Source organism: Lepidochelys kempii, chromosome 2, assembly GCF_965140285.1.
Source record: "Lepidochelys kempii isolate rLepKem1 chromosome 2, rLepKem1.hap1, whole genome shotgun sequence".
NCBI classification, from domain to species: Eukaryota; Metazoa; Chordata; order Testudines; family Cheloniidae; genus Lepidochelys; species Lepidochelys kempii.
In genome coordinates this window covers 205061889-205081788 of record NC_136381.1, presented here as the reverse complement: position 1 = coordinate 205081788, position 19900 = coordinate 205061889, and the positions used below count along the sequence as shown (strand labels likewise).

Sequence of the window (19900 nt, the reverse complement as noted above, 5' to 3'; positions counted from 1 at the left end):
TGGTCGGCAATCTGCCATTTTTTGCCTTGTACAAATCTCTGTATTTTCTCCTATCCTTTAAAGTATGACATGTTTGGGCCAGGATTTCTGCATGCTGCTCATTTAATAAAGGGAAGTGAAACACCTCAGGGAAGTGGGAATAAAATGAAGATGCACTGATACCTGTCAGCTGCATGCTCCATTAACGCTAGCTTGGTTTGGTTACTTTTTATAGGTTAGTGAAATTCTCCCAATCTCATATGTTAGTATTTATTTATATTTCAGAAGCACCTAGAAGCTCCAACTGAGATTAAGGCTCCACTCTACCAGACTCTATCCAAAAATATAGCAAGAGACAGTCCTCTGCCCCAAAGAGTTTACAGTCTAAACAGATAAGGCAGACAAAGGTGGGAGAAAGGAAATATTACGGTCCCCATCGCACAAATCATGAACAGGGGCAAACAGAGATTAAGTGACTTGCCCAAGATCACATAGGAAGTCTGTGGCACAACCAGGCATTGAGCCTACATCTCCTAAATCCCACTCCAATTCCTCGCTGTGTTTACTGTTTTTAATAGACCACATAGTCTCTAGCTCCCTCCAATGGAAGGAAGAGTGAAGGACAGCACCTTTCATGTCCTTTGAGTATTTTGTTATTTCTTTGGTTTAATAGTTCACACCAGAGTTCTAAAGTGTTCTGATAATATTCAGCAAACCTTCTAAGTCATTAGAAATGTTGAAACTGATGTGGAAAATCAATTAGAATATTAGAGTACTGCCACAATAAACCTACACAGGAATTCAAGGTCATTTACCTTAGATTCTTTCTTCTTTGCTTTCTGGGGTAGAGAGGGTCTCTGAAGAAAGACAATCTGCTTAGTGGCTAAATTCCCCTCCCTGTAAAACATAATCCTGAAAATGAGTCAAGCTCATACAAAGTAGGATTCAAAATCCAAGAAATACCTCAGTCATTTGCTTAAACTGGGCAAAAGAGAACCACCAGAAATAACCTAAACATCTGACTGTCTCAAATGCATATGAATAGAATGGTATTTGTTGGGAACCATCATCTTAATTTAGGCTCATGTCTAATTTGATACACCTAAAATCCCAGTTCAATCGCTGATGTTTTTTCTGCCAAATGTTCTAGAATTCAAGTATCAACACAGAATAAAGTTTTTGAAAAAAAAATCAGTCTATGTGACAGGCATAATAATCTTTATGTGCACTACAATGTCAATTACACATTGCAGTGTGCTTTTACTAGCCAAGCAATAAGTGCTGCCAGATTCTGCAATAGTGATAGCACTGATTAATGCACAGCTCGGGTGTGTAGGAAAGCACAAGGCAAAGCAAAATGCCTCCATCACTCAGGCTGTGCGTTAATCAGCACTAACGACCAATCTGAAGCATTTTATGGAGCTAATTATAAAATGGTTGACAGAAAGGAGTGGAAAGAAGGGAGAACACAGGACAATGTTGCAAAAAGGGATTAAAAATCCTTATTTGTGATTTTTCATCCCCTGATTTATTCAAGAGTGTATGAAAAACATTAGATTAGAATAACTCCTTCCACTGGCTTTCCCAGCGTGTTTGGTCTTTATAGACTGTAAGCATTCAAGGACAGGAACTGTCTTCATCTGCGTCTCATACACCACTGGACACAATGTTGGTGCTTTAATAAACAACAACTTGGCAGATCTATTTTTTTTATTCATGAGTGATGAAGTCACCTATTTGAAGAGCAGTTCTGGAATGTGCAGTAGTAAGGATCAACTGCTGTCACATGCCTGTATTTTTAGCCAGTCCCCATGAAGAATGTTTTAAAACTATTTACATTTCTATTAATATAATTATGCTTATGATGTAAAAGTAGATATAAAAATGACCAAAACCCACCAACAAAGGAAATTCCAACTGAAGGCTACTACAGTACTATCAGTATTATTTCACCCACTTTGCTGAGCTACTGCAGCAAACGATATATAACACCACACACTGTTCTGATAGCTACTGATGAAAGACAACATGTGCTTCTACCACTAGGCCACACCACTCTACAAAGGGAACCACAGTTAGTTTTTTTTTTTTTTAAATGGAGCTAAGAACTTACACCTGCAACCCGGCACTCCACATACAAGTCTGGCAGCATTCTAACACCCACCCCCACCCCCTTCCTGCCCACAAGATTTGTGACAGGGCTGAGGTGGGGACAGAAGTGCTCAGACTGGCCCAGTGGCAGCTGCAATGTGGCTTTCTTGGACAGTTTAGTGCGCATGTGCAGGGAACTGTATGCTAGGAGAACAGGGAGCTGTCAGCACAAACTATCATGCTGATACAGAGACTTCCTTAACCAAAATGCAGTGCCCACACAGTACCTGTTTGTCTTTACAATTGGAGTAGGAAGCACACAAGTCAGCTGCCAACCATACACCGCGAGAGAGTTCAACAGTGGAATATAATCTGTCTGCACTTCAACTCCCTGGGAAAGAAAAATCAACTGTTAGGATTATCGCTTGATGTGTGACAATTTTTTTTTAAACAGTGTTTTGTGTTGTTTCTTTACAAAGTTAGATCATTTTTGCAAGTTAAGAAAATATTTGAAAACGCAAGACATGTAGGATCATTCTCCAGTTCTCACTGAAGAGTTAAATATATTTGTTTAAACAGTGCAAATATGAAATTTCTTTTTGGGCTCTAAACCGTCCATATGACAGCTGATGAATCAGATAAACAGGGCTAATTCATTTTGTTTTATCAGAGCTCCCTTGGACAAGTGGCCTCCTGCAATCTTCATTGAAAAAAGAAGAATTACATCCTTGCAAACAAAAAGGAATTCATGAGGCACAAAAACGCATTACACTGTGTGGTCAAGATTCTGCTCTTGATTATGCTGGTGCAAATCCTGAGCAACTGTCCTGAAGACAAGCAAGTTAACTTCTGCTTTACACCAGCAGAGCTGAGAGCTAAATTTGGCCCTCCGATTTCAAAGCATTTCATGGGGAGTTAAATGATAGTATGGTGGTAATGAACCCATGTTATTTGCATCCAGCAGCAGAAAGAAAATATAAGTACAATTTGTTTTATTCCTTTTGTCACCACAGGCAAATAAACATTGCCTGTTTGTTATTCTGAATCAGGAAATATGTGGGCGAGACCAAAACGTTACCTTTTAGTGTAAAAGTCTAGCTTCACTCAGAGATGCTGTACAATAGACCCTTGCTAATTCTCCCTCTGCTAATCTATAAACCCAATAATTCGCTTGAAAGGAACAAACAGTAGTCTCAGTAAAGATTGCTACAGGGAGCACTAATCGTACAAAATGATCTATTGCACATTTACTCTTCAGTGTTACCAATCTTACTGAAGTATTATCATAAATTGCTAATACACTTGTCACTACAAATACTATTACACTACATGACAGTATAAATTCTGCTTGCCAAAATAAATACACAAATACATTCTGTGATGCTGTGAGTGTGTGTGTGTGTATTCATTTTCTTGTTAATTCTCAAAATAGGGTAAAGCATCATAGTTTTACCAGTGATCAGTGTCAATCAGTAAGGTACTAGTTCAAATCAAAGTCTATACATATTGTAATAACAATAATTTGAACAGACATAATTCATATCCTACTGTAGTATTTTAAACAGAGGACCTGATTTTCAGTCTTAATTGGGCTTTCCTTTTTGTGCATGCGATTTATGTCACTTAGATAGCTATATAACTGAAAGGCAGGTATAGCTGGGTAACTAATCACTTACATGACCTAAACTGCAAAAAGAAAAGGAGTACTTGTGGCACCTTAGAGACTAACAAATTAGCTCACGAAAGCTTATGGTCAAATAAATTTGTTAGTCTCTATGGTGCCACAAGTACTCCTTTTCTTTTTGCGAATACAGACTAACACGGCTGCTACTCTGAAACATGACCTAAACTGTATATGAACTAACTAAAGGAGCAAAACGGTACCCATTTAAAGGAAAGCCATGATTTGAAAATCTGTCCTAAAATATGCACATGAGCACACATTGGATTAACCTTGCTTTGGGTTTCTTCACAAAATCTGTCAGATGCTCACAATGATACACCTACTTACAGAGGCGAGACATATTTGCAAGGACTGGCAGCATCACCTTATATAAGACAGCATGAAGGTACAGGAAAGGAAGAAGATGGCTTTTAAGAGAAAAGATAAATTCTAATTTAGCTTCTGACTCAATTCCTCAGAAGCTTATCAGAACTTCTTCAAGACTACCATGACAGCAGAAGTGTCATGTTTATGGAGCCGCAGAGCTGCACAAATCAGAGATTCCACCAACCCCACTATCTTTGTCTTCCCTCCCTCCAGCTGCCAAACTGACTTTTTCCTCTTTTCAGTTTTTAAAATGGCCCAGTGCCTGAGGAAAATCTATTAAAGGTACAGACAGATGTCCAAATGCCTTTGAAAGCAAATACTAGGAAAATACTAGTTATTTTGGAATGAATTTATAACAAAATCGGAGATTTGTCAGAGAGCTCAACAACTCCTTATTTCCAGAATTATCCAGAAAAGAAGATAGTAATATCCAGAACAAGGATAAAGACTGAAACCAGAACATTTGCTGTGGCAGGCACGCCACTGGGCAGCTGCAAAAGGAGCTGATTGAAAAAAAATTCCCTCTATCGCACAGTACCATGAGCAGGAAAACTTTTGGGACTTAACAACAAAGGACATGCAAAGAGTGGCTCAGGACAGACAGGGATGGCGGAGCCTTTTTTGTGCCCTAAGCGATGTCTGATGGTGCAGGAAGGATTCAGACTTCAGATTCAGCACCTCAGGGCTAAGATTATCAAAGACAGCCTTCCTGTTTCATCGAGAAATGTGACAAACATGTCAAAATCCGAGAGTAGTTATGGCAACCAGGAAGAGCACCACGACAACACAAATCACATTTGGCTGCTGCAGGAGTCAAACCATTTCAGCAATGCGTTGTCTCCTGCCACAGCCAGTTTTCTCAGCAGGCTCCTGCAGCCGCAAGACAATGAAACCCTGTGGGATTTTGACCTGTCTGACTTGTCAGATCTATGCATCACCTGTAGCAGATGATGTTATATGTCTCAACAGACGCTTAGAGAGAGAAAAGAGCAGGCTAGGGTTCAACAAAATTAAAGCATTTATTAGTTCAGAAGGTTGAAGTGTATAAGAAAATTGAAGGGGAAGGATTAGGAGAAAAGGGTGGATAGAAATTGTTCTAAAGGTGGTTTCTGTTTTCTGTAAGTGTTAGTCTCATGGTGCCTTTTTATCCACCCTTTTTTCCGAATACCAGTCAGCTGGGTTTCTAGCACCCATGAGAAAGCATGTCCATACCCTGCCAAGGTACATACCTGGCCCTAGAATCACTTCCATGGCCCTCCTTAACAGTTCTGCTGGAAGTCACTCAATGCCTCTGTGGAATCAGCCAAAGTACCTCTCCCCAGGTCACCATGCCAGTGATCTGCAGGCACACACCTCCTGCCCCATCCCAACTAGCTCTGTTCAGTGGTGGTAGGTAGGGGAGAGGACAGCAGCCTTTTTTCACCTTAAGTAATTTTTTTTTTTCAAGTGGAGCTCAAACTCTTCACTGGCAGTACTAGCAGCTTTAGAACCAAGAGCCACAGAGGCACTAACATGGAAGGGCAAAAAGAGGCCATGATGTGTAATTGTATCACAGCTGGAACTTGTGTTCCACCAGGAGTCATAGCTGACTACGACACATGGGAATACACATATTCATAATAAGCCTGAGTGTGGTACCATGCCCAAGTGTCACCGTTATAGTTCTTTCCAACACAAAAAACAGCTAAATACATAGTAAATTTTAGCACAATCTTGCCATGCACCAAAAAGCAGTCTCGAATCTTTTAGTAAATGTAATTTATATTCTTATATTAAATGTAGCTGTATTAAGTTCAAATACAGAAGAGCATGAGATTTAACTACTGTAATCAGGATGTTTTTGAAGCTCAGGGTTGGTTAGATAGAAGAAGTAGAAAGTACATGACAGAGCTCTGATGAAAAAGAAGGTGCACAAATAATACCCTGTATCAAACTGGGAGATATTTCATTCTGTGAAGGGAGCAAAACTCTAATTAACTCACTTCCCACTCTCCTGTGGTTGATAAGTAATCTCTGATCACACCTTGAGTGTCAAAAAACTAGAACACATTGAGCTGTGTTTTTTCCCTGATTTGCAACACATAATAAGATTTCATTTTTATTTATTGTTTTGCTGTTTGGTTTCAACATTTCTTTCCCCCACAATAGTCTCAGCTCATTAGAAAACTAGAAATTCCTAAAACCTGATTTTAAAAAAAGGTAAAGATAATATCCAGGGTAAACCATACAACATACTGTATTCACAATATTCATTTTCTTCTACAGTTGCAGTTTTAGCCACCGAGCAACACACACACACAAAAGACTGCTAAGTTCTTGTACGACTGAAAAAAATTCAGTCAAAATTATTTATTTTTCTTGAGTTAAGTAAATGTAGTTTAGTTACAAGTAAGCCAACTTTGGTCACTGCCTAATGTATATTTTCTTGCAATGTAGAGATGAAACAGACCAAGATTAAGGAATAAAAGGTGGAGCATCCCATTAAATAAGTCTTAATAAAGCACGTAAGGCAAATCCGGATGAGCTGTGCACTGAAAAGAATCATAGGGTTTGGAGGTGGAGAAGGAATCCTGGCAATCAGGATGGGGAGCAGAAACGCAGACAAATTGTAACTGTCCCCTGCTTCTCTGTGTTGGGAAATGGGTTGTCAATTATTTTTATTTATTATTTGTATTGCCATAACACCTAGCAGCCTCATAATCATACAGGGAATGCACACCCCTGTATCAGATTCGGACAACCTGCCCCCAGTCACACTGCAGTTATGACTCTCCATAGCCCCATGGGAAGGGGAAGTGGGGAGAGCAGGATTTGCACCACAGAAAAAGAGAGAGGAATAAAAATGTGTCTGGCTTGCTGAGAACAGGCTGGTGAGGGTCTGTGGGGAATGTTTTATGTCCTCTGTGCATTATGAGGTGAAATAATCCCTAATATGGAGTTGTTAATGATATTTCTGTTCTATTTTTGCACTCTTCCCATGAAGTCATTTGGGCTGATCATATAATATTATTGATCTATTTTAAAAAGATATTTATTGTTAGCAAAAGATTAGTTATGTGTCTGGGTAGGGTACAGCAATAAAAGTTGAACTATCCTGCTCTCATATTGGGATCATCCTAAATTTCAATACATAGCACAACAGAACATTGCTAGTTTGCACTGACTGGGAAGTCCACGATGGATTACCAGCTTTCTAAATTAGACACAGGTCCTGCAAACTCATCAGCTTGGGCAAACCCCTGCATCTATATAGAGCGCAGTGACTTCCAGCTGGTGTGAGTGATATCTACGCAAGCAGATCAGTTTGCAGGATTCAGACATCAGTGAGTAACAACAACAAAATCACAGGGAGGCCTTTGCAAGTTATTCTGGACAGGTGTAGTTCAGACAGTTCATGGTACACATGCACTGTGTATATTTTGAGAAAGTAACAATGCCTTAGTACAATCACTACAGCACATTGCTATGACAATTTAACTGAGAACAGGGGTGAGAGACTACCAGTTGTTTTGTAAGAATTTTGGATTTGCGGATTAGCTAAATGAAGATGAGAAAAATTCTGCTCTATCAGTTACATCTTCATCCCCCAGCTCGACTGTGCATGGGCCAAATTGCATGCTCTTAAATGCACCCAAATGTCACAAGTCCAAAACTGTGTGTGTTGCTGAACAGTCTTAACACCTGTGTGCATGTCAACGGTAAATCTCCTTTCCTAGTGGGTTTTGTGGATGCAGATTCTAGCCCGACACATGCACACGTATTAGGATTGTTCAAGTGCTCACACTTGGTGTTTGCACCTGCAGAGCACAGACATGTTTATGTAGAGATGCGATTTGCACAACGGAGGAAGAGTAGAGGCTCAGCTGTAAATATGGCTCTATGCGGCTAACACACCGATACAGTTCACTCATCACTAGAAAGTGTCTTTGTAAATGTTTTAAACTAACATTTCAATGGCAATTCTCACAGCCAGTACTGTGGGAAACTTTCACATTCTTGGCCATAGGGTATGAGAAATATAATCCAACAATTTTTTATCAGTATATTTTTTTAAACCAATTTATCTAGACCATAAATGCATCTGGTGTATTTCAGTAGTTATATTCTTGTGACACCTGTTTAATTAGGCTCTACTAGACTCTCACATAGCTTCACTTTGGTACTGGTTCTACTATCTGTCAGTCAACAATGTTTGGAAAAAAATTAGCTCATTTATTGTTCAGGAACTGATATCTCTGATGATAGCCAGGCACACTTCATAGCACACACTGTTCAATGTTGTTCATTCAGATTCCCACTGCAAGTCATTCAGGGTGAAATTCATCCCCCTGCCTGGACAATGCCCAAGTAATCAGCCTTTGTGATGACAACTCCATGAGTATGAAATTTACCACACACACCACCACAGTCTTTAGGCAGTCCACAGAGCTAAAGAGCAGACCCTTCACCATCACTATTCCAGTCGATGGAAGAGCAGCCATTGCCCTCCTCTATGCAGGGTTGGGGCTACTGGATAGGCGTTGTCATGGATCCCCTGGCCTGCCTCCAAAGATCCCTCCAACATACAGGCCTATTCAGAGTTAGTCTGGAGGAGGGGGATGCACAGCACCCAATTCCCTGTTCAGCTGCTTCACTCCCATCTCCACTGCATGGCTTAAAGGTGACCTGATGAGGGAATGGAAATGAATTTGTGCCTTTTTGGTTCTTTATGAAGTATAAAGAAGGGCTAGAAGAGTTTTTTTCCTGCTTGTTTCCAGATGGGAAATTCAGGTCTGCGTCTGCCCTTCCCAATTTTTTCTTGAAGACTCTATGGACGAGTGGACAGTTAACACGCTTATGACAAAATCACAGATACCAAAACAAAACATGAGTCAGAGGAAAAGTGATCATTATTAAGAGTATCTAAAACTCTGTATTTTGTCTGCTTTTGGCAACACCTATTTAACTCAAGCCCCCTATAAGTAGACAGAGAAAATGCTGTCTCTGTTAGAATTTTAACATTCCTGTCCTTGCAGTCAAGGGCTGAAAAAGGTCTGAATACACATTTCTAGATTCCCCAACTAAGACCTCCAGCAAAACCAAGGGAAGATCAGACTTGGCATTTCTGTTATTTTTTTAAGATAAGAAACAAACATTACAAAAAAAAACCCCAATGCCTTTCCCCAAGCTTTTTAGCTGTATATACATGATAAAGGAGCAAAACAAGGACAAACCGCCAATATTTTCCCCACTGAGCAGACTACTTTTATGTGGTACAGGTCTTTCATAGGACTGAATTTAGTAGTCATCACCTTCAACCCTCCTGCTATTCTAGTCATGGGTCTTTCTCATGACCACAGACTGACAAGTGTAACAAAGTGAGGAGATCAAAGTCACTGGAATCTAAGGTAGATCAGATTTAAAACTAAATTAAGGCCAGATGTCCAGAGAAATTTCCAGAAAGAGCACTGAATTAAGGAAACTTGTGACGCAGGCTTAGCTGAAGAAATAACTTTGCTTTGTCTGTTGGGATAGGAACCACATTATGAACATTTACCACACCTATAGCTGATACTATATCACATGACTTCCATTCTACCAGACACTGAAACATCACAATATATCTGGGAGCTTATAGTGTAATTCGAATCAACACGCTGCAGACACAGAAGAAAAAAAATATTGAAGCGAGAGCTGAAGATGCACAGTGGGGAAATAGCCTTTAGTCAAGGAAAATATTTTCAGAATGACTGTTACTCACGAGTGAGAAACAATGCAAATATTTGAAATAATTGTTTATAGCTCTTCATTTTAATAAAGTACTGGTTAATTTGTCAACATGTTGTTTCTTGGGTACAGGAAAGAGAAGGTGACAGATTGGAGTTGGGGAGAAGGGAAACCAGACAGTTCTTGATTAATCAGAGCTGCCTACCCACATTTGCCTGCACAAGCAGAATTAAAACCATCAAAGATGTTTTAATGCTAGAGCTCACAGATTTTAGTGAAAATAATGTGGCCTGACATTTTTAGGGCTAAAGCAATACGGTCGAGGGAAGCATTTAGTCATTAAGAGTTCTCTGGTCATTTGCAAAGATACCAGAGTTCTGTTCTGTCTGAGTGGAAACAGTTAAATAACTCAGAACTATTACATCCTGTCAGTTGCTTGGCGGACCGCATACTGTGACAGCTGCAAGCTTTACATCCTCTTGCAAACTGACATTTTACACACATACCAAGTGCATCAGAGTGTTCAGATTGTTCTCGCCATTAGACTTGGAAGCATTACTGTTGTTTAATAGCAATTAAACAGGCAATATTTTCTCTGTAAAGAGGCATGCCGATTCCCCCTCATTTGCCTTTATGATTATTGGAAAGTTTACCTTTTATTTAGTCTCAATAGATTCACTTTTCTTAGTAAAGCGCGTTGAGATCTGTTGATGCAAAGCACTGTATAAAAGCGGGGTATTATCATCTTTTTATTTATTACTTTATTATTGATGGGACTGGAAGATATATGGCATCTTTTCTTTCATAGTTGTGGCTGCATTTTTTTAAACTGGAGTACACTTAAAGAAACAACATATTCGATAAGACAGTTCTCATCCCCAGAAGGAGCACACAAACAAGGGAAGTTGGATAAGCTCTGCAGAAATTACACTGAAATGTACATATAATTCTGATTCCATCCCCAAAATTCTGAAGCTTCAAGATAAGCAGGTCTGATATAAGCTCAAAATGGGAGTCATTTTATCCATGAATTTCTGAATGTCCAGGGATGTTTCTTCCATATGTCTGGTGCAAGACAGACATGTTCTAACAGGATGGAATTTTAGAAAAGATGAGCATAGCCTATACTGCTCCAACCATGAGCTTGCATAAGGATGAGAAAGTCTGGATTAACCAGACACTTCACCCCTCTGGAAAACTCTGCTCATGATTCTTTGGTGAAACTGTAGTAGAGGCAAAGCACTTATTAAGGTTCCAGATAACTCCACTGTGTCTCAGTGAGTTCTTCTGTCATCCATGAACCTAAAGTCCCTCTCTCTCCAGCTGTGATCTAATCTTCATCTCTGGCAGCTTGATTTCCCTGCATTTGTCTGTGAACAAAGGTGAATTCTAAGAATATCTGGCTGGGAGACAGTTTGGTCTACTGGACAGAACACTGGCGTAGGAGTCAGACAGCCTGGGTTCTAACTAGAAATGGTTGGGAAATTTTCAGTAAATGTTGTTTTTTGGTGGGGGGTCAGAAAATGCCTATTCATTGAAACATATTGGCTTTGACAAAACTTTCTCAGGTCCAGGATGGACTTTCTGGTAGAAATCACAGAGAGAGACCCATTCCAGAATAGCCAACAGCCCAGTGGTCAGGGCACTCATCTGAGACACAGGAGAGGCAGATTTAATTCCCTGCTCTGAATTAAGCAGACTTGAACTGGGATCCTTCCAAATGCCAGGGGAGTGACCTAACCGTTACAGAGTCAATCTTGCTGACTCAGTGAATATTTAACTATTTATATAAGTGGAAAAATTCCACCAAGAAAGATGGAGAAGAGAGTGAGAGACTAACTCTAAAAGCCTGAGAGATTAGGGCACTTGCCTGGGATTTGGATATCCCTACTTTGAAGCAGGCAGAGCAGAAACTTGAACCTGGATACCCCATATTCCAGGATGAACACCCTAATCACCGCCCTAGGTGTTAGTGTGTCTCTCATTCTCATAAAAGTTTGTTCTAATGGAAAATGAAAACAAAGATCAAAACCTCAACATTTTTCTGAATTCTTCTTTTTCAGCCATTCCCAATTCCAATACCATCTCTTCCACTGACTTGCAAACTTCCCCTCTCTGCCTCTGTTCCACCTTCCACTGTCTACCCTGTCTATTTAAACCAGTGGTGGGTAACCTGCGGCCCGTCAGGGTAATCCGCTGGTAGGCCACGAGACAGATTGTTTACATTGACCATCTGCAGGCACGGCTGCCCACAGCTCCCAGTGGCTGCGGTTCACCGTTCCTGGCCAATGGGAGCTGTGGGAAGCAGCGCGGGCCGCAGGGACATGCTGGCTGCCACTTCCCAGAGCTCCCATTGGCCGGGAACGATGAACCGCGGCCACTGGGAGCTGCAGGCGGCCATGCCTGTGGACGGTCAATATAAACTAACTGTCTTGCAGCCCGCCAGCGGATTACCCTGATGGGTCACAGGTGGCCCGCAGGTTGTCCACCACTGATTTAGACTATAAGCTCTTCAGGGCCAGGACTGTCTCTTAATGTGTTTGAACCTAGCATAGCGGGGACCCGATCTCAGTTGGGGACTCTAAGGAAAACAGTAAGAATTATAGGAATACTAATACTGGGCTAAGTCTCTTAAGGGAAAGGATGTCATGGATAGCCAGCTTACATGGCTTCCCAACAAACCTCTGAGATACTTTTCTAGCTATAAGGAAAGAAGTACTTGTGGCACCTTAGAGACTAACAAATTTATTTGAGCATAAGCTTTCGTGAGCTACAGCTCACTTCATTGGATGCATTCAGTGGCTGTAGCTCACGAAAGCTTATGCTCAAATAAATTTGTTAGTTTCTAAGGTGCCACAAGTACTCCTTTTCTTTTTGCAAATACAGACTAACACGGCTGCTACTCAAACTTTTCTAGCTATGTGATAAATTCATTGGTTCTCAATCTTCTTGAATTGGTTTGGATGCAAGAGTTTCTTAGGATCAACACAAACATAAAGAGCAGGATTGCCAGGTAGCATGCAAGCCATCCTGATCTCAAGTTACATCAGGTGATGATTTAGCCATGGCACCTGAGTTATATAAACCTAGATCCTCCCAATTGAAATCCACATCCTAACCCAGTTAATGACCTATCTCACAACCAAGTCAAGGGAACTGCACAAGGGATTAATTTGGCCCACACGATGTGTACCCCATCTTATGTGCATGCTACCTGCTGTATGAGTACGGATGATTTTAACACCTAGTCTACTACAATTATACCTGGATATCCTTCTATAGCTTGAATAATGCTGCATGCAAAGAGCCTATCTTACTCTGCATTTTGATGAAGTGTTTGCTCAAGAGGATTACTTAGCCCTAGAAAAGGCAAAAAAAAAAAAATCTGAAAACTTTTTTGTACTCAAGAGACTTGGAGAATCTGTCCAATTAGCACTGGGTCCAAAATCCATCCCAAAAATGTTCTATGAAGAACCATTGTGGCTGACAGATAATTACAAAGGCAAAATGTGAGGGGTGAAAGAACTGCACACCCTGGATACGGATATGCATGGCACTCTTTTTTAGGTCAGTCATTTCTGCTTGTTGGCCCATTGGCCTCTGAAATGTGTTCATTCTTGCCTTTTTTAAAAAAGTCTTTTGAATTGTTTCCACTCCCTCAGAAGTCACTTCCAATTTTCACTTCTCAAAAGTCTTAGATGGTTTGAGGGGAGTATTCTCATGCCTCAGCCAGTGAGGAAAACCTAACCCAAAAATCTATCAAGATAAACTATCAAGTGATATAATCAATAAAAAGAGAATACAATTGCAACAATCCAACTGAAGCAAATGCTATAAATGTTTAAAATATTATACAGCAACAATAGCAAAGAAAATATATAGTTTTAAGGCTTGTACCTTGAAAGAAACCAATAAGACTTCCAAAGGCTCCTGTGGAAATTCACAAGACTAGTATTTATTGTTTTCTCTGAGTCGCCTGATACTTAACACCCAAAACAGTTAAAATTTATGAAAACCAAAGTAAAGCATTGTTTATAGCAAGAAAGGCTTTGTAGCTTTCAAAGGGTTTTAATTGTTTATATATCCTCTCTTTAACAATTCAATTTATACAATTGGAATATTTATCAGGATAAAAGTCAAGCTCTTTCAAAAATAAATGCTGAAATAACTTGGTGTTAAAATGCATTCTTAAAGCACAGACAGGCTCGACTGTACCTAGCCCGTATGTGGGTAAACAAGACAGGGGAGGTCAGAAAGAACCTTTCTCCCTGACTCTCACACTTATATAAGAAAATAAAGGCTGACCACAGTTTTATTGTGTGCTCCTAAGCATGAGGACTGCTTCTGTGTAGCACGGTTACAAGCAGCAGTCACCCTAAAACTGGAAAGGCATAGGCAAGGCCATGGCGGTATTCCCCTCCTTACCCTGGAAAGGAGCATATGCTGCAGCTTCTGTAAGAATTTCTGCAAGGGCACTCCCTAAGAACACCTGGAGGCCTAGTGCACAACTAGGATACAATGCCTCTGTGAGATGCAAAGGCTCACAGGCACTCTTTGCAAAGCTCTGTCTTAATGCCAGAATTTAGCCCTAAAAATGTGCAAAAAAGAGCCTGTTCCAACTTACTTTCAAGAGTATAACTATCTGTATTAAGAGTGAACAGAATACCCAAATTATTTATTCAGACACTTTTAGCCACAAGAGGACCCACCACTAGCTGGTTAACACAATGCCTGTATTATTCTTTGATTAGATCTCTGAACATTACTGTATGGCCATTTTATTTCACTACGCCACAAGCCATCCCTTGATCACCACTAAAATCGGTGGTGCTTAACTTTTAATTGCTTGGGATTTTACATATTTAAACTGGTGGTTGCCCAACATTTTTTGTTATGCATACTTGTCGTGAAACCATGCTTTGTTTAATCCTCTCTCCGGATTTTATACCCTTTTACTCCACATAGCAAACTAGACGTGTAGCCATTATCTTTTTTAATACATATTTTTTTCTGGCAGCACTGACATAGACATACAAAAAGCAAATTAAAGTAAAAATGTGGGTGACAATACACACGCATTGTTCCATTTGATCCTTCATTTTAGATGCAAAGAATTCTGAAGCTCAGTTTCGTTGAACTAGTTTTGCCTACAGTTGGAGATATACACCTTTTGGCCTGATCCAAAGAGTCTTTCTACTGACTTCATAGTAATAAGGTGATATGCTGCATGCTTAGTTTTTCTGCACTCTGCTCCCATTTCTCGCCTTTAATCTGCGAACACTCAACTCTGGTTAGTGCTGACCGTCATTCTGGCCAAAGACGCATCTCTGCTCATCCCTTGTCAGTTCTTTTTGTGTTGGCCAGAGAGGTCACTACAAAGCGAATTACTAGTTATGTGTACTCATGGCATCTATATCTATCTAAGATCTTTTTAGTACCACTATCCCCGGGATGAATGTAACGTTAGAACTTGAGCTAGCATGTGTGATTATGCTGCCATGACAACTGATGGAGATTCTCTTTATAGTTCATGTAGCAAAGGCATGTTTTTGGAACAGAAGGGTCTTGAGTTCTATCTGTCACCACCACTCATGCCACTCAAACAGTTTAGCTGAGAACTCCAATGTACAACACACGAAACATCTCTTATTAAGCCACGTACACATCCCACTTACGGTTAACTTACCATGTCATTATGTTTTCAAGCCCTCTTTCCTTTACCTCAGGGAATATCTATACTACCCGCTGGATCGGCAGGCAGTGATCGATCCAGCGGGGGTCGATTTATCGTGTCTAGTCTAGATGCGATAAATTGACCCCCGAGCACTCTCCCATTGACTCGCAGGCAGAGTCAACGGGGAGCAGCAGCAGTCGACTCACCGTAGTGAAGACACCACAGTGAGTAGGTCTAAGTACTTCAACTAAGTTGCGTAACTTAGATCAAACCCCCCCCCCCTTGGTGTAGACCAGGCAGTAACCCATGAAGTATGTGGAAGTCTATTACACCAGCTTGCCAGCTTGTGATTTAGAAAAATATTACAATACCGTGATGGTGGAAACAAAATTATAGTAAATGATATACTTACTTCCAGGACAGTCCATTGTTCCACAACAATAGCATCATAGCCCTGTATAGTTTTACTGTCTTCCATGGAAAGATCTTCAAAGACAAACACTCCATCTGTCAAGTCCTGCATGGAATCTACAAAAACAAGAGGTTTCTGTAAGCTGCATGGTACATACCTTACACACAGCAAGGCATTTTACTTTGTTAATGATCAAAATCTGATCTTTTCCCCCAGCATGTTAATAAAAAAGGACACAGGAGGAGACCGCCATACATTACAGTTCAGCTAAAGTGAATGAGACTAATTCATCTTGTAGTTTTAAATAATACCCTTGATTCTGTAAGAGCAAGGTTCATGATCACTTATGTGTTCATGTGTTTATTTTCAACAACATAACTACTTCAGTTTGAACATGCAAAATGAAATATGCCCACGTTAGGCCCCAAACCAATGGGACTGCTCACATGCTTAAAGTTATACACATACTTATACTCTTATGGATGAAGACCATATGACATAATATTTACTGCCAAATTTTCACAGGCCTCATTATTTAGGCTTACAATATTAATGAATACATCTACTAGTCCACACAAGTCATGTAATCCCACTGCACTTGCAAGTGCAATTACCTAATCTACATGCACAAAGTAACTATTAGCATATGCAAATTAAGGATTGTGTGAGAGCAAAGATGTGCTCACAACTATTGCATGAATTATGAAAGTACTTTGATCACTAGGGCCAGTGTCCCCTACCCCTTTTCAATCATATATATAACTGCATGTTCAGCCTTTCTTTTGGTTTTCATAGATCATTACTAAGTAGCAGCATGTTCTCCTAGGCCTTAGTCATGTACTCATAAGCAGAAGTCACTAACCAATTCCTTTCTTTAATGTTTTGCAGTATGTGCTCTATTAAGGAGCTATTTTGTAAGATACACAATTGAGAAGCAATTGAATTACTGTTCCTTGTAAGATAAATAATCTAAATTATGAAATAATCAATAATCATATATTTCAAAAACGATTACAAAAGATTACTCTGTGTATGATAGAATATACTGTGAATTATTTTTACATTGCTTAGTAAAACATGTTTTCAGCCAGCCTGCCTTAAAATAGCTCCTAAATAACACATTTATTTTGGATGACTGATTATAAAAGATCTTGCACATGTTTTCTCTCCCTGCAAAAAAAAAAAAAAGACATTTTATAGCGTAATTTCTTTTAATTTTTAATTAAATTATTTTCTGCACATGGCCATAATTTGTCATTTTGGAGGGGAACCAGATATGCCCAAACAATAGATCACACAGAGCTGATATGATAACTAATGAAAATCACACACATCCAAATAAAAGCAAACCTAGTGATGGATTCTCCATATAAGAGTGACTCCAAGGGCACATTTTGTTCAGTAAACCTGTTATTAAAAGGTTTTAGTAGTTGTCATACTTGCTATTGGAAATATTGCAGGTAAACCATAAAAATTAGAGATAGAAAAGACGTTTTCAGTCTGAGCCAATGCCTATATTTACTGTCTAGTGCCTTGTCAAGGCTCCGATAATTTCCTTTAGTTGGGGTCTTTATTCATCTACATTTACCTGGAGGGAACAGAAACTATCCACACAGCATTTCTTTGACAATTACATGAATGTAGAGCTGACAACCCATTTGGACAAACCCACTGGCCTCTTTTAAAGGCCAATGATAAAACCATGGGCTCAACTGCTGCTTTTTGTCCATGGCTCACAAAGGAGGTGATGTAGAGCCTCGCCATTCAATAGGAGAGCCAGGCATCACAGTATCCCCCAGAACTCCCAGACATGCAGGGAGCAAGTACACCCACTGCTGCGCCCCTGACATATCTGCTTGTCCATAACAGTCTGCTTTGCTCTGATCCCATCTCCTTCCCACACCCCCTTTGGAATGTCTTGAACTCACGGGGTGCTAGAAAGATAGCACTGCTGCCTTCAAGGAAGAACACATCAAAAGTGTGCCCAGCTCAGGGGTGGGCAAACTTTTTGGCCTGAGGGCCACATCTGGGTGGGGAAATTGTATGCAGGGCCATGAATGAAGGGCTAGGGCTGGGACAGGGGGTTGGGGTGCAGGAGGGGGTGCGGAATGCAGGAGGGGGCTCAGGGCAGGGGGTTGGGGTGCAGGAGGGGGCTCAGGGTAGGGGATTGGAGTGCAGGAGGGGTGCAGGAGGGGTCTCAGGGCAGGGGGTTGGGGGCTCAGGGCAGAGGGTTGAGGTGCAGGAGGGGTCCGGCAGGGAGCTCAGGGCAGGGGTTGGGGTGCAGGAGGGGTGCGGAGGGAGCTGGGGGCTCAAGGCAGAGGGTTGGGGTGCAGCAAAGGTCTCAGGGCAGGGGTGCAGGAGGGGTTCAGGGTGTGGGCTCCAGCCTGCTGCTGCTTACCTGGAGTGGCTCTGGGGTGGCAGCAGTGCACAGTGGGGCTCACGCAGGCTGCCTGCCTGCCCTGGCCCCATGCCGCGCTGCTCCCAGAAGCGGCTGGCACCATGTCCCTGCGGCCCCTGGGGCAGGGAGGAGGGGGCAGAGGGCTCAGTGTGCTGCCCTCGCCTGCAGGTACCTCCCCCAAAGCTCCCACTGGCCGCAGTTCCATATTCCTGGTCAATGGGAGCTGCAGGGGGCAATGCCTGCAGGCAAGGGCAGTGCGCAGAGCCCTCTGCCCTCCCCTCCCCCAGGGAACGCAGGGATGTGGTGCCGACCGCTTCCGGGAGTGGTGGTCGGAGACCCCCTCCTAAGTGGGACGGAGTCAGCCATCTGCTGTTCAGACTGGGAAACTTGAGAAGTGTGCTGCTTGCCTGGAGCTAGAATTCAGGATGTGATGAAGTGTCTGCCGAGACTGATCAAGCCCTCAGATTGTTACCCCTTTCTAGTTCTCCATGTGGGCACCAATGATATTGCCAAGAATGACCTTGAGCAGGTCACTGCAGACTATGTGGCTCTGGGAAGAAGGATAAAGGAGTTTGAGGCGCAAGTTGTGCTCTTGTCCATCCTCCCTATTGAGGGAAAAGGCCCAGATAGGGGCCATCGAATTGTGGAAGTAAATGCGTGGTTGCGCAGGTGGTTTCGGAGAGAAGGCTAGATTCTTTGACCATGGGAAGTTATTCCAGGAAGGAGGATTGCTAACGAAGAGAGGGAAGAGCATCTTCGCAGGCAAGCTTGCTAACCTAGTGAGGAGGGCTTTAAATTAGGTTCGCCAGGAGATGGAGACCTAAGCCCTGAGATAAGTGGGGAAATGGGATACCGGGAGGAAACACAAGGAGGTGGGTGAAACAGTGGAGGCCTCCTGATTCATACTGAGAAAGTAGGGCAATCAGCTAGTTATCTTAGGTGCCTGTGCATGCATGCAAGAAGCCTGGGAACCAAGCATGAAAAATTGGAAGTCCTGGCATAGTCAAGGAACTATGATGTGATTGGAATAACAGAGACTTGGTGGGGTAACTCACAGGACTGGAGCACCGTCATGGATGGGTATAAACTCTTCAGGAAGGACAAGCAGGGGAGAAAAGGTGGAGGAGTTGCACTGTATGTAAGAGAGCAGTATGATTGCTCAGAGCTCCAGTATGAAACTGGAGAAAAGCCTGTTGAGAGTCTTTAGGTTAAGTTTAAAGGTGAGAGCAACAAGGGTGATGTCGTGGTTGGCATCTACTATAGACCACCAGACCAGGAGGATGAGGTAGATGAGGCTTTCTTCAGACAACTAATTGAAGTTTCCAGATCATAGCCACTGGTTCTCATGGGGGACTTCAATCACCCTGACATAGAATCATAGAATATCAGGGTTGGAAGGGACCTCAGGAGGTCATCTAGTCCAACCCCCTGCTCAAAGCAGGGCCAATCCCCAATTTTTGCCCCAGATCCCTAAATGGCCCCCTCAAGGATTGAATTCACAACCCTGTGTTTAACAGGCCACGGCTCAAACCACTGAGCTATCCCTCCCCACCTCTGCTGGGAGAGCAATATAAGAGTGCACAGACAATC

At 41.6% G+C, this 19900-nt stretch overlaps 1 protein-coding gene across 5 annotated transcripts in view; it reads right to left on the bottom strand.

The window, feature by feature from the left end:
• The window catches only part of RFTN1 (raftlin, lipid raft linker 1), a 108182-nt gene that overhangs the window by 12209 nt on the left and 76073 nt on the right, over positions 1-19900 (bottom strand). For all 5 annotated transcript variants that reach the window (XM_073333543.2, XM_073333544.2, XM_073333546.2 and 2 more), the window contains exons 7-9: positions 15913-16028; positions 2358-2461; positions 795-876 (exon numbers count right to left, since the gene is read on the bottom strand). In XM_073333543.2, the coding sequence (XP_073189644.1) occupies positions 795-876; positions 2358-2461; positions 15913-16028 (302 nt within the window). The remainder of the gene's footprint in view (positions 1-794; positions 877-2357; positions 2462-15912; positions 16029-19900) is intronic.